The sequence below is a fragment of the Coenobita brevimanus genome, chromosome 34, assembly GCF_032717465.1.
Source record: "Coenobita brevimanus isolate Jiangsu-jjx chromosome 34, ASM3271746v2, whole genome shotgun sequence".
In the NCBI taxonomy this organism is placed as follows: Eukaryota; Metazoa; Arthropoda; class Malacostraca; order Decapoda; family Coenobitidae; genus Coenobita; species Coenobita brevimanus.
Window position 1 is genome coordinate 25,511,544 of NC_136987.1, and position 15,544 is coordinate 25,527,087.

Sequence of the window (15,544 nt, forward strand, 5' to 3'; positions counted from 1 at the left end):
ATTTTGATCCTTTTTCAGTTTATATCCCATAATTCACTGGTAGAATAATATACTGCCACGGTGCGGCATCCTTTCCACGGCACTTCTTCGTGACTAGCACCATATTCTAGTGTTCATCTCCTGTTACAACTCCACATTCTAGTTAGAAGGGGCAATTTTATGCCAAGTTAGAGTAAACAGAGTATAGTTAGTATGATCTAACTATGTAGTTTCGCCTAAATTTGTCATCTCCCCATCTTGACTGCTGGGGTATAATAGATTAACATTACGATATGGTGCTTGTCACGAAGAAGTGCTATGTAAAGGATGTACAGCCACAGCATTGTCATTGTCTGCCACTGAGCTATTATTATCACTAGAATATGGCGCTAGTCATGAAGAAGTGGTGTGTAAAGGATGGAGAGAGAGAGAGAGAGAGTTTCCTAATAGGACAGTATAATTATTTTGTCCAGTGCTACCCTTGTTCAGTACTCTTACAGGCGATAGATGGACAGGCAGACAGACAGATAGGTTAACAGGGGATAGATAGACAGAAACATATAGATCGATAGATAGATGATGGACTGATGGATAGAGACTTAGGGGCAGGTAGAAAGATGACTAGTTAAAGAGAGAGAGACAAGCAGACAGACAGGTAGATTGATAGACAGATAGATAGATAGATGGACAGATAGACAGATAGATGATTAGATAAATGGAGAGGGACAGACAGACAGATAGATAGACAGGTAAATTAGACAGAGAGGGAAAAGCAGACTGAGAGTCAGGTAGATAGATAGACATATGAATAGATAATGAGAGTGGAACAAACAGCAGAGAGAGAGAGAGAGAGAGAGAGAGAGAGAGAGAGAGAGAGAGAGAGAGAGAGAGACTGACAACCATCTTTTTTTCAGTGGTGACTCATTTTACCATCCAGATCTTCCCCGGCCCAGTTTTCTGGTTGACAGTTTTTTTAAACAACATCCAGACGAGGATCCGAGCACCACTGGGGTATATTTGGCCCGTGCTGAGTCCGTTCCTTCTCCTAGAATAGTCCAAACCCATCTACCCTTCTCGCTTCTCCAGCCATCCATTCTTGAGAGCTGTAAGGTGGGTGAAGTTCTCTCTCTCTCTCTCTCTCTCTCTCTCTCTCTCTCTCTCTCTCTCTCTGGAGGCATAAACCTTATTAAGCTTCGCCATATAAATGGCGACGGTTCATGTTTTCGTCAGTATTATTTTTCTTTGCAATTTTCTTTTCGATCTTGATGACATTACACATGAAGGTAGCCTAGGGTTACCCAAGTACCTTTGCCAAATATATATGACCTTGACCTATTTTTGAAGGTGATATACTCATTTCTATTCAAAAATTGCTTCTTTTAAATTGAAATATCTCAGAAACTAATTGAGATACGGATTTTTGGATGAAAATCCTATTTTAGAAAAGGCTTTGTGTATAACTTTAGCATAATATTTTGTCATTTAGCCTAGTAGAGAATTCAAATCTGCTCAGTCTTTTCTTTGCAACACGTTCTAGAGAAAACCACAGAAGTATTAAAGATATACATTTCTGGATCTACAGCTCTGGTCCCTCTTATGATCTGAATGGAATATAGCTACAGTTTAGCATGCAGTTAGCCAGTTATTGAGACAAACGTAAAATTTACATCTGAGTTTTTCGACACCTTTGTCTTCAGGTCCCTTGTTCATGTTATACAAAAAGATACATTAGGGCAGCGTTTCTTAACGTGGGGTGCTAGCACCCCCAGGGGGTGCTGAAATCAATTTTAGGGGGTGCTGGAAAATGCTGCATTATATTTTTTCTTACTGGATTTGCTTAGTATTGGCATCCTTGATTTTTTTTTTTTTTTTTTGGATACAGTATAAAATAAACTGTCAGGCAGTATTTTACTTTACTTTAACCCTGCAGTAGTGTAGGATCTCCAGTCCCAGTAACCAGATGTAGAGGGGTGCTGGACTGAGACCTTATTACAAGGGGGGTGCTGAGGTCGGAAAAGGTTAAGAAACGCTGCCTTAGGGTCTTCAGATCTTGTTTATATTAGACATACTTCTATACCACTGAGAGTTAGAGCGAAGCTTCCTTGTGGCTACACGATAATATTAGCTATTTAGTTTTAATTTAAATTGATCTCTCTCTCTCTCTTTTTCTGAAAATTTTAGTTACCAGTCCCAGGCCCGGAGGGTGTTGGGGACGGGTATTGCTTTAACTCGGTTTGTCTTTATGTTGACAACTTTTTGGGTATACTACTGGTGCGATTTTAACTAAAATCAAAGGGATGAAGGGCTGTGACCTTCTGATCACCTGATTAAATTTTGGGCCCAGGCCCAGGCTGTGGGCCTCTAAAAAAAAAAAAAAAATCGTTTTTTCGCCATAACTTTTTCAAATTGGTCATATTGACATGAAACTAAAACCTATAGGTGCGTCTTTCAAATCTACATCCTATAACATGCCTCATTACATTATGGGGGGTCACCCCCCAGTTAGCGGTAAGGGGTTCAGTGCCAGGTGGGGCTGACCTAAAACTTCAAATGACCATGAAATCGTAAATTTTCACCTGGTTTACTTCAAATTTGGTATGTGGCATCTACGACTAGATATCCAGTTGTGTTTATACGTCAGCACTAAAATGACTCACAGGGACGGGGTTGCTGTTCCTTGGCACCGCGTCTTGTTTTAATCTGTTTTGGTTTCTACCGTACTACACAAATACGAACTTAAGCCGTTTAAATAATCTTTTGAAATAAGAATGGTGGAGATGAAAATGAAGATGATGATGATGATGATGATGGTTTACATTTTCATTCGTAGGTGATATATGTGGCTAGACATCCGGGTGACGTGTGTGTGTCTTACTACCACTTTCAAAGACTCTTCAAGTCAATGAACTTCAAGGGCGACCTGGAAGAGTTCCTGGATTTGTGGTGCCGAGATTTAGGTAAGAAGAGAGAGAGAGAGAGAGAGAGAGAGAGAGAGAGAATGAAGAATGGGACTTTGCAGAAATTAATAAACTGATTGATGTTGATTATAATCCAGTTGATAGGTATAAAGTGCATTAATCCCTCTTCTTCCTCTTTTTCTTCTCCACCTTCCCCTGCCTCTCTTTCTTCTTCTCCCACACCTTCACCTTTTCTCCCCTCTCTTCTCCTTCTCTCTCTCTCTCTCTCTCTCTCTCTCTCTCTCTCTCTCTCTCTCTCTCTCTCTCTCTCTCTCTCTCTCTCTCTCTCTCTCTCTCTCTCTCTCTCTCTCTCTCTTTTCTTCTCCTTCTTCTTCTTCTTCACAGTTATGTTAGGGCCATACTGGAGTCACTTAAGCGAGGCATGGGCAAAACGCACCCACCCAAACCTCCTCTGGCTATACTACGAAGACATGAACAAGGATCCGCTGAGGGAACTTCAGCGCCTGGACCACTTCCTCGCCACAGGCCTGACGGAAGACGAGCTGCTGCAGGTGGCCCAGCATTCCAGCTTTGCCAACATGAAGACCAGACCTGCCACTAACCTCAGTCTCATCCCGGAATATCCTGAAATGGTGCCGGGAGAGGCTGAGTTTGTGAGGAAGGGTGAGTTTAATTAGCGTCGTTGTTGTTGTCATCATAATCTTAATCATCCTCTTTTTATTTATCATCGTCAGTCATCAAATCATTGTCATCATTATAATTGTTATTGCCTTCATTACCATCATAATCATCATCATCATCATCGTCCATCGTCATTGTCACCTTTGGCATCGTTATCATTATTATTGCCTTCATTTCCAGCATCATCAACGTCTGTCGTCATTGTCGTCATCCATTTTCATCATCATCATTGTCATCATCATCCCTGTCCTCGCGTTAGTGTTCATCATCATTGTCGTTACATCATCATCATCATCATCATCATCATCATCATCATCATCATCATTGTCTTCGTCTTGGTGTTCATCATCTTTGTCGTTACATCATCATCATCGTCAGCATCATCACGATCGTCATCATCATCATCATCATCATCCCTGTCTTCGTCGTAGTGTTCATCATGATTGTCGTTACATCATCATCATCATCATCATCATCATCATCATCATCTCTGTCTTCGTCGTAGTGTTCATCATCATCATTGTCGTGACATTATCATCTTCACTCACCTCATTAATGGATGCAAGCCAGTGAGACAAAGTAGGTTAAGCATGTCAGGTTTGAATGACCAGGTTACAGTATGCTAAGCTGGGCATACAACGATACACAAGATGGATGGTATATTGCACCCTTGTATCGTGTGGTCCTGGCTCAGTCTGCTGGTATGGGGAAAGCAGAGATTTTTGCTTCATCATGAAACTACTAATCAATCGTGCAGTCAGTGAAAGCAAAATAGTGGAAAGTATTAAGGATGTAAAGATTTATGGGAAGTAGTAAAAAAGTAAAAAAGAGGGAGAGGGAGGGGGAGACCGAGGATGAGATGGAGGGATGGAGTGGAGAGGTATATAAGACAGAGGGATTTGAGCTGGGGGGAGGGCAGCGAAATGGCAGGGGACATAATGACATGGAGGTTATTTGTTTGTGGGCACCCCTTACGGGATTAAGGCGTCTGGCTATAGATCGATAAAAAGAAAAGATTTATGGGAAGTAATAACTGTTAAAGAAGACTTAATGATATATTTTGGGATATGGCTGGTTATTGTCCTTTTGTATGTTATTTTTGCAGAGTATGGTGGTGTTGGACGTATTTATTTAACACTGAAGAGTACAGTAAAGTGTAATAAACAAACCACTTAGGAAAAGGTGTTAGGGACCTTCCTTAACTAACAAGAATACGGGCCATTGTGTAATATATGGACCACCCTTTACTAGAAATAGGTAGATATAAGCTGGGTGAGATTAAGGGGAGCCCACAGATAAAGGTGAAATAGCATGTTTTACCTGACAAAGATCCATAACCCTTTGCAGCTCAGTTGATGGCCAAGTGAAGTCAGATTGGAAGGTCAATTTAACTATTAATGAAGGAGGCTCATGTCCACCTCATTACTAAATTTCATCTAAATTCTCGCAACTGCGACTTAGTTTTCAAGTTGTAGGAGTGGCTCAGTTTCATCAGGTGAATTTACACTAAGTATTGTATGTTCTCAGTGGCAGTGTTCTCAGTGTTCATCCTGTGTTCTCTCCCTACAGGTGCCACTGGGGACTGGGTCAATCACTTCACTCCCCAAATGAAGGCCAAGTTCCAGGTACCATACTCACAAATTTTCTTGTGCATGATTTGAGTATGAGGTTGTTACTTTATGCTTTTATTTCCACTCCTGACACTTCATGGCCAATCGTGAGTTAGTATTATGATGAAAAATTTATGCCAAAGACAATGATCTGTGATATTACTGAACCACAACAATAGAGATTTGTTTATTGCAAAAATTGACATGTATCTTTTATTCTTCTCCAGGCATGGGTGGAGATGGGGAGTAAGGCAGTCGGGAAGGTGCCACCTAGGTACACCCAAGTATATAAGCTCACTTAACATTACACGTGTTCTACTTCCCACTCTCCTCTGTTGGCCAATGTTCAAATGCTGAGAAGCCTGGTGTGTATTTCCATAGATAAGGCTCACTAATAAGCTATTAATTAAGGAGGGCTGGGTGAAGCTAAGTGATCTCAATCAGCTCAATTTAAGGACACCTCCGATGCGTGGATGCCCGGAGGGGAGGGGGTTGTAGTATAGTGTTGTGATCGAGGTGTTGTATTGCCCTGCACATGAATACAGTAGGTAGGTGTTTTTTCATTGCTAGTGTTGGAATATCTGGAGGTGGGATATTGTTGTAGAGGGTTTGATAATGTTTGTGTGGTGAGTGTTTTATGTGCCTAGGTGTGTGCGTTTCTTTCATAGAAGGACAGGGGTGTTGTATATTGGATAAGGCTGCTGCAGAGAATCGTGTGCCCCTCATATCGAGGTAGTTTCTGACAGGGAAGACTTTCATTTCAGATTGCAAGTAATCTGTTGGTGTGATTTTGGTGGAGCCAGTGGTGATGCATAAAGCGTTGTTCTGTATGATCTGCAAGATGTTGTAGTGGGCATTAGATAGGATGGGAGCCCATGCTGGGAAGGCATATGACATTACTCATCTAATGTTTGTTGAGTAAGGAGAGTGCTTCTTTTTGTTCCCCAAAGTGTGGCCTTATAGTTGCCCTTAGTGCATTGAGTCTGTGGATGCACCGCTTCTTGATGTACATGGCCCTTGAAGGTGAGTCCAGTGTTATATGTCACTCCAAGGATCTTAATAGAGGGTGTGTGTGGCACATGTACATTGTTATGTGTGATGTGGAGGGAGTACCTGTGGTCATGTTTACTGCTGATGATGATTGTGGTGCTGTATTTGGCTGGGTCAATCTTCAGCCTATTGTCCACACAAGTTTACAGTGTGTTGAGGAAGTCCTGCTGCAGTGTGCAGTCTGTATCTGTAACGAAGTGTGTGGTTATTGTGGTGATGTCATCTGCATAATGAGACAATGTTTGTAGGTGGTTGGGGTGTGGGAATAAGTATGTACAGGTCGAATAGTATGGGTGAGAGTAGAAAGCCCTGTGGCACTCTATTAGGGAGATTTATTGTTCATGATGGCTTGCCGTGGAATGTAACATTTGCTTATTCACCAGATAAATAGTTGGCAAGCCAGCATTTAGTGTTGTTCTCCATGTTCATTTTCATTATCTTGGTGATTAATTTGCATTGCGGGATGGCATCTACGGCACTACATATTTGTTGTGAGAAGTGTACTCAGAGCTGATGTCGTGGAATTGATGTCATTGGATCCTAGTTCCTTGAGAATAATCATTATGTTGTTTGTAGAATGCTTTGCTCTGAATCTGTACCATGAATGAGCAACGGGGATATGGGGAATGACTTTGTTGAGAATGAGACTTTCACCTATTTTGGATGGTGTGCTAAGTAGTGTTACGAGTCTGTACAAAGAAGGGAGTGTCGGGTCATTGTTTGGTTTAGGTATAGTGGTGACTGTCTCATGTTTCCAAATACTGGGAATGCTGCAGTGTGAATATGAGTAGTTGCTGATGTTTGTCAAGGTCTGGATGCCTTGTGGTCCTTAATGTTTTAGGTACAGGTTGCTGATACCATCTGGCCCTGTGCTTGTAGGGTTCTTTTTCTTGATGATGTTAAGTGTCTGTTCTGGAGCGAAGGGGGTTGCGCTATGATCGAGAGGAAAGGACGGCCTATGTTGAGAGGTTTGTTTTTCAGACTGTGTGTTGTGACTTATGTTTTGTAGTGATTTAATAGAATGTTCACTTGTTCTTTGTAGGAAATGATGTGTTGGGTGTTGGAGGTGATGGCGTGGGTCTTGGACGTGCATGTTTGTGATTTAGTGGTATTGTTAAATATTTTGTAGAGTCTAGAGGTGTCGGTGGAGTGACAAAGTATTGTTACAAAGGCTTTCCAGTTTTCCCTTTTCTCTGTACAAATTTTGTTGTTAATCTCATTGCTTAGTTCCTGGAGCATTGTGATGGTGTGTTGTGTGTGTGGGAGAGGTGAGGTGTGTTTCAAGCTGTTGCATTGCCTTATGGGGTAGACAATCTTTGGTGAAAAGGTTTGGTTATAATGTCGTTGCCTCGTGGGTTGTGTTCGTGTGTGTTTGGTATGATGTTGTGGACTAGTAAACAGGCAACTGGAGCTGCATGTTTCTAAGCCCTTAGATGATTTTCCCTGATAGTGTGTATCAGGGAGCAATATGATGGACATTCCCTGATTGTGAAGTAGATGCAGTGGAATAGCTGAGAGAGGTATGGTATGTTTCTCTGCTCATAGACAATCTGTGGTACTGTACTGTACATCAGGGAGGAAAGTGATGTACAGTGTATGCTGTAAGTGTGAAGTAGATGCACTGGAATAGCTGAGAGAGGCTTGCTATGTTTCTCTGTCAATAGATGATCCTTTTTGGTGTGAAATGTCAGGAAGAAAGTAACACGTGCTTGATCATGAACTAGACGCAGTGGAACAGTAGGCTGATTTGATGGTGGAGCTGTTGTTTCATGAGTTCAAAGCTTCCTATATAAAGGATATATTAACTTTTGCTATACTATATATCTGTGGCAATATTTTCTTAATACTTTGAAGACTAATTATATATTTCTGTATATTTGTAGTTTATTCTGCTACTATCACTTTTTTTGTTAATATTACTCTGATCAAAATTTTTATGAATTTTACAAAATAAAGTCTTTGTTAGAGTTTATGAATATTCTGTATTATCTGACCCTTAACGCTTCTACAAAAAAAATTTTTAAATGATACCAGAACTCTGAGCTGACCCTGTCTTGTAAATATGGCCTTTGACCTTTCCCTGTGACCTTGACCTTTGATTGTGCTCATAATCACACCCTGTTATTCGTGTCTTACCACTTTCACAAGTGGTGTAAATCGGATGAAAATTTAAAGTTTACCGTGCCCCATGATCTATAAATATGACATAGTTCTAACAAAAATGCAATACCGTGCCTCACCCTCAGCCATTCAGCAAAGCTTGATTAAAAAGACACTACAACTGTTTGAGTTATTTTAACCATCACACATCCGAATCGAAAATTTGACCTTGACCTGTGACCTTGATCTTTCAATGAGTGTTCTCAAAACTGAATCACCCAATTCCTGCCATACCCTCAGCTCTTCCTCCAAGTTTTGTCATAACTGGATAAAAACTGTTGACGTTGATTTTGCTGAATCAACGTTTGACCCAGCCCCGTGACCTACATCTTTGACCCATTGTTCTTGAAAGACAAGAACATTCCTCTTGTTCTGTCCTTCAACCGTTCCCCCAATTCTGATTGAAAGCAGATTACAACTGTTTAAACTTCTCTTTCACACACACACACACACACACACACACACACACACACACACACACACACCGCTCAAAACAAAACACCCGTTTTCGTTTCACGAGTCCTGGGTACAAAAACGTGATTTGGGTTGAGAGGGGTGGGGGGGATGGGTTTGGGTGGTGGTGGGTGTTGGAGCAAGGAAGAAGTAATACTTACCTGTTAACAAACGTGGTGCAGGTTGCCTTCAGTGGATCTGTCTATCCCATTCTCTTCTCTCTCTCCGAGTATGCCTGGGCAAGTCCAGTCCAGCTGTTGTAAACAACAATAACAGCAATAAAGCCGTTCAGTCTCTCTCCCAGTATTGCGTTTTACCACCCACCTCCCTCGGGAGTCGCCGACCCCAAAACCGAGTCAGCAGATTTTCTATCTGTCTATCTATTGCCAGATGCCTTAATCCCTTATACGGGGTGGCCACAAACAAATCGCCTCCACGTCACCCTGTCCCCCGCCATTTCATTGCCCCGCTCCTAATTCACAAACCCCCTTCTCTCATATACCTCTCCACTCCATCCCTCCATCTCATCCTTGGCCTTCCCCTCCCTCTCTCCCCCTCCACCTCAGTCACATGCATTCTCCTCGTCAGTCTCTCACTCTCCATCCGCTCCACATCGCCAAACCACCTCAGTGTGTTTCTCCTAATGCTTCCTATCACATCCACATCCACACCACAACGCTTCTTCACACCCTCATTTGTCAGTCTGTCTCTCCATGTGACTCCACAAGCTCCTCTCAAATAACTTATTTCCACTGCTCCCACTCTTGACTTATGTCCCTCCAACAACGTCCAAGCTTCACTTCCATACGTCAGAGTTGGTATCACAATAGTGTCATGTAATGACTTTTTCACTTCCATGCTCACTTCCCTGTTTCTTATCATTGCCTTCAAGGAACCAGCAACCATTCTTCCTTGTTGTACCCTTTCAAGCACTTCACTCTCCAAACTTCCTCCTTATCCTTACTCATCACACTACTCAAGTACTTAAACGTATTCACATTTTCCATTTCCTCATCATCTAACCTCACTGTACATTCACGGACTTCACTTCTCTCGAGACCATAACTTTACTCTTTCCTACATTCACCTTTAAATTCCGTTTCTCTCACACACTCCCAAACGCATCTACCAAGCCTTGCAGCTCCCCTTCGTCTTTACTTTACAACACAGTATCATCAGCAAACAACAGTATAGGGAGTTTCCACACACTGGCCTCTCTCATTAGGGCCACTCCAACATCCACTGCCCTACCTTGTACAAATACTACAGTACTTCACTTTTATTTATGCCTTGTGCTGCCACAGCATCACTATATTTTTTCCTACATTTATTGTGGTAAAATATCAGAAAAAGTATTTCCTTCCTTTATAAAAACGGTATACTGTAAAGAAAGATGTAATTGTTCTTTATTTGTCTGGAGATAATTAAAGCTGATTTAAATGTATGTAAACGAACACTTTTATTCTTAATTTTCCCCTAGGATTAAAAGAGGCCAAAAAAAATAGTTGTAATATTTCTTAATCTGAACGATGAGAAAGTAATTAAACAAATATATAAATAAATACAAACGAAACAAGTTCAGAACTGCTTCATCTTGCTTACTATACCTTAGGAAATATGAAACTGCTTGCACCACACATGCTTGGCAGTGGGATCGCCACACACCTAGGCCAGCATTGAGAGATGAATTGGATAGACATCTCGTCTTGTATGACAATGAGCATTTGCGACTCAGTACTAGCTGGTATGGATTTATCTATACCAAGTCAACAGTTCGCTAAAAGATCGAACTCTCCAAAATGGTTTGATAGCAACTGTGCCAGAGCAACAGCCCAAAAGTCATTAGCATAAAACTCTTACTTAAAATCAAAAACATCTGAATCACTCTTTCAGTTTAAAATTGTTAGAAACCATGCAAAAGATGTAACAAATCTCGCTAAATCAAACTTTCTTCAAAATCAAGCACCAAAACTACTTAACAATCCTAATGACAATTGAATATTCTGGTTAATTCTTTCAATAATAACTTTAACAAGTCATCATCCATTCCCCCACTAAAGTCTTCAGATGACATTACAAATGACCCGTGTGGGAAAGCAGATACCTTTGCCAGTACATTTGCCAGAAATTCTACCATAGAGGAAGTCAGCCAGAACGTCACAGTACTAGAACTTGACTCTTCCGAAATTATTCCACTTAAAACTCAGACAAGATACGTAAAATCCATCCTAGACATTATACGTACCAACAAAGCTCCAGGACCAGATGGAATTTTTCCAGTTATTTTGAAGAAGTGTTCCCCAGAAGCTGCCTCTGTTCTAGCTAAATTATTCAGACCATGCATTCGTAATTCTTCATTCCGTAATTCGTGGGAAGAAGCCACAATTCACCCAATTCCAAAGACAGGAAGTTCCTCTGACCTCTCTGATTACAGAACAATTGCTGTCACATCTCCTCTTGGTAAAGTATTTCAAATTTTAATTGATAAGCACATAGTTAAACATCTTGAATCCAACGACTTAATTAGTAATAGACAAAATGGTTTTCGCCACAGAAGATCCACCACTGACGTATTCAACTTCCTAACTCATACCTTCCATCAATCAATCGACCTACATGGAGAAACTCATGCAATAGCCCTTGATATTTCTAAAGCTTTCGACAAAGTATGGCACCATTCCCTGCTGTCCAAACTCCCTTGCTATGGACTAACGTCTTTTGTCCCTCTGCTTTTCTCATATCTCAACAACAGAAAAATAAGAGTAAAAGTAGATGATGTACCTTCCATTCAATTAATGTCTGCGTGCCACAAGGATCAGCTCTGGCGCCAACCCTGTTCCTGGTTCATATTAATGATCTCTTATCTGTCACCCAGAATCCCATCCGTTCATATGCTGATGACTCAACACTTCATAGTTCATTCACACTCACCCATTTACAGAGTCTGCTATCTCTACCTCTCAACTCAGTACAGCCATCTCCATAAATCAAGACTCATCTACCATCAGTGAATGTGGACAAATCAACCTTGTCTCATGTAATGCTTAACCATATATATACAATTTACTAACAGACTAATGCTGCCAGATTCGTATATTACCTTCAATGCTACTAATGTTCCCATCTCTAAAAGTATTTAAATTCTTGGCGTCTCACTTAACAATGCCCTCAGCTGGACCTCTCATGTCAGATTACTTGCTAAAACCGCCACAAAGAAACTTGGATTATTGTACAGAGTCCGTTACTTCTTCACTGACGAGCAGTTACCTTTAATTTATAAGGGTCATGTGCGCTCTCAGCTTGAATATTGCTCACCCTTGTGGAATGGATGTGGAGAGGTCGCATTAAAACAACTAGACAAAACTCAGAACAAAGCTGCTGGAATTATTAATAACCCTGCTATTACTAATAAACTACCTCCCAAACAAGTAAGAAGGAATGTTAGTTCCCTTGCATTATTTTACAGATATTTTTATGGCAAATGCTCAGACGAAGTTGCGTCCATTGTGCCACCTCTCCATGCCTTCCCTCGTGCTACACGGGCATCTGGTAGCGCTCATGACTGGAATGTCACTCAGCCATATTGCAGAACTTCTGCCTATCAGAATTCTTTCATTCCCCGAACTGCATCTCTCTGGAACTCGCTTCCCCTGAGTTGTTTCCCTCCAAACTTCAACCTACAGCTGTTCAAGTCCAACTGTTACAGATATTTTATGAATGAAAGACACGAGTAATCTGGTGTATGGATTTTTTTTTTCACTCATTTGTTTCCTCTGCCTCTCTTCTGTTATTTAAAAAAAAAAAGAATAAAAAACATAAACCATCTCCCCCCTACTCCACATGACTATTATTCGGCTTAGGGTATACTTCTCGCACTGAAGGGATTAATGAACGTTGCATCTAACTCCTCCAGTTCAGTCTCGCCTAAGCGGAATAGCAACGTCTGGTGAGAGCAAGAATAATTTTGAAACAAAAATGGCAAAGAATGGGTTAATTATCTTTCAAGATTCAGTTAATACCAGTGGTGTATACAGGGGGGAAGGGGCACTCAGCCATGCCCCCCCCCTCCCTCTTTTGTCCCAGTAGGCCTACATATCTGCGGCCCTAACTACGTATATAAAACAGACCGCTGTCACAAAAACTGCAAGGTATTGAAATGGATCTAGTGCAAGCTCTTGACAGTGTGAAAGACTGTATAGATGTGTTGCAAATGTACAGGAATGATGATACATTCAAAAGATTGTTTGCGACTGTTAACAAAAGTGTGGAAGAGAGATTCAAGCCCCAAGGAGTGTAGGCCGACAACAGTACCGGTCTAATCCCCCACTGAATCTGGTGATGCAGAAGCATACTCCTACCACAAACGAGCTGTTTTTTTGCCTTATATTGATACAATATTACAGCTGCTGAATGAGCGCTTCACTTCAAAGCATTCTTCATGGCAGAAGCTATGCTATCTCTTTCTTTCCCTTTGTGTAAGTAAGCATTCCCAGATGTACATGAAGCACCTGTAATATACAATAAAATTCCTTAAAGGTAGCATAGAGGAGTTGGAAGCAGAATACTACAGATAGCAAAACACATGAAAGAATCGGGAGAAGAAAGATAGACCAAAATCTGTTGTTGCATCTCTGAATGTCTGCAAAGAATTTGGCACGTATCCTAACACTGAAACACTGTTGCATATCTTTGCAACACTTCCGGTGACAACTGCTACAAGTGAACGGTCATTCAGCTGCTTAAAGTATCTGAAGTCATACCTGCTCTCCACCATGTCGGAGCAAAGACTGAATGGATCAGCCTTACTTTTTGTATATAAGCATATTGAGTTGAACTATCATGAAGTAATCAATGAATTCAGCTGTAAAAACAGGTAAAGAAGCGGTGCCAGTAAGTCTCCTGTACCAACGAGAATAAGATTTATTGTCTATTAACTTCCAATAGTTTCCTCAGGAAATGTTGAGAAATTGGATTCTTTAAAACTTCCAACATCGTCCCTCTCCATCAGGACGTATATTCGTATTCAGGTCATGTGGTATTACTAATTATTTACACAGTTTGTAGTGTTACCGCTAATTTGCAGGAAAGTCAGTTATATACGGGTTTATTAAAATTCATGCAAGCAAGAATACCCGTTTAAGTAATTGTACACTGACCCTCTCATGATAGAAACTTCATTATTCTCTTTCAGATAACACAAAATTCTTTGATTATATTTATTATATTTATTTATTTAGTTATTTATTTGCTGAGTGACATATAGGAGCTTGAATATACCTACTTCACCATCAACCTGGTTATGATCGACGCAACTCAAGCATTCCATTCCAGCAAACGCCATATATTTTTATTCAGCCCGCATGTTACTGTGTCCAGGACCGATAAGTTACCACTTTTTGCATTAAACATACTCAGTGATTTTTTATAAATATATAAGGAAAAAATCATTATGGTAATGCTTAAATTGATATGACACTGTCAAAGGCAACACCGTGAAATACGGTAAATGTCTGTACATAAAGCCTCACATTGTATTGCCGAGTTGAATGATTAATCATAGTCTGTATCAATGTTGGATTACAGTGCACTGTTTTACCCTTGCATTGATTATATTGTCTTAATTATACATAGAGTCTTTTATTCCTTTGATACTATTAACTGCCCTAGTTTATCCTTGTTACCTCCAGACTACTCACTTCATTGAACTTACGAAAGTCTTCTCATTCTCGTGTATTTAATGTACACGGAATATATACTTTCAATTCCAAGAATCTGGTCTGAACTGAATATAACAAAAATTAACAGAAAACGACGTTCTTTTGGCTCCTGGAGTCAATTCATTCACACAAAGAAATGTGAATTATACACAACCTAGCCATAGACGATTTAATTCTGCCTAGGAGTGTTGTACCGTTACTTCAACCTTTCAGTCCAACGGCATACTTTGCTGCTGCTCTCTCTGGACGGTTTCAGTCCCCTTAGAATAAACTCTTTGGACTTGAGGGGATGAGACAAAGATTTCATTAATTACGTCATAACTGATTATCCATCCGAAACTGCATACAACCGTCTGACGAGAGCAAGAAAATGTAATAAAAAAGTAATCATACTGTAATCGCTCTGAAAAAGTTAAAGCTTGGAAACACACGTCAGTAATATTTCGGGACGCGGGATATGTAAACTAGATTACTGTGGCCACCTCTTGATAATTTAATCAGCTTAGCACTGGCCTCCCGTTATATTAGTGCAGAAAGATTGTAATACTTGCATTAAGAAACACAGCGCGTTTCACGTCTTCAGCCCAAATGAAATACTTCGCTGAGTAACCGATTTCAGTAAAGCACAGTATAGTACGTGAACAATATTCAAGTTCGAACGAAGCTATTTCATCTCTTCATGAAACAAAATATGCAAGTGAAGGTATACTACTTCCATCTGACGAATTCACAGCACTGTGATATAAAGACACACTTGCAGATGTGGGTGTTATTTTGTTATACAGACACCTTCACACACATCTGTCGTCAATTGCTCTCATTCTAACCCACACTAAATTTTGCACCTGTGTCATCTTCACATGGTTCAGTTCACCGCTCCATGTTATCACAAACAAAATCAAAGTGAATATTAACCCCTTCAAAACACTGCCCTGTTTCATATATTATTTTAGATACAAACGTTTCTTAACAAGCT

The 15,544-nt window shown here is 40.5% G+C and overlaps 1 protein-coding gene across 1 annotated transcript in view; it reads left to right on the plus strand.

The window, feature by feature from the left end:
• LOC145396034 (sulfotransferase 1C4-like) overlaps window positions 1-15,544 on the plus strand; it is a 29,802-nt gene that overhangs the window by 4,448 nt on the left and 9,810 nt on the right. Inside the window, exons 3-8 of the mRNA XM_080269498.1 lie at window positions 933-1,089; window positions 2,810-2,936; window positions 3,282-3,560; window positions 5,148-5,203; window positions 6,139-6,211; window positions 7,281-7,331. Coding sequence (XP_080125624.1) covers window positions 933-1,089; window positions 2,810-2,936; window positions 3,282-3,560; window positions 5,148-5,203; window positions 6,139-6,211; window positions 7,281-7,331 — 743 coding nt within the window. The remainder of the gene's footprint in view (window positions 1-932; window positions 1,090-2,809; window positions 2,937-3,281; window positions 3,561-5,147; window positions 5,204-6,138; window positions 6,212-7,280; window positions 7,332-15,544) is intronic.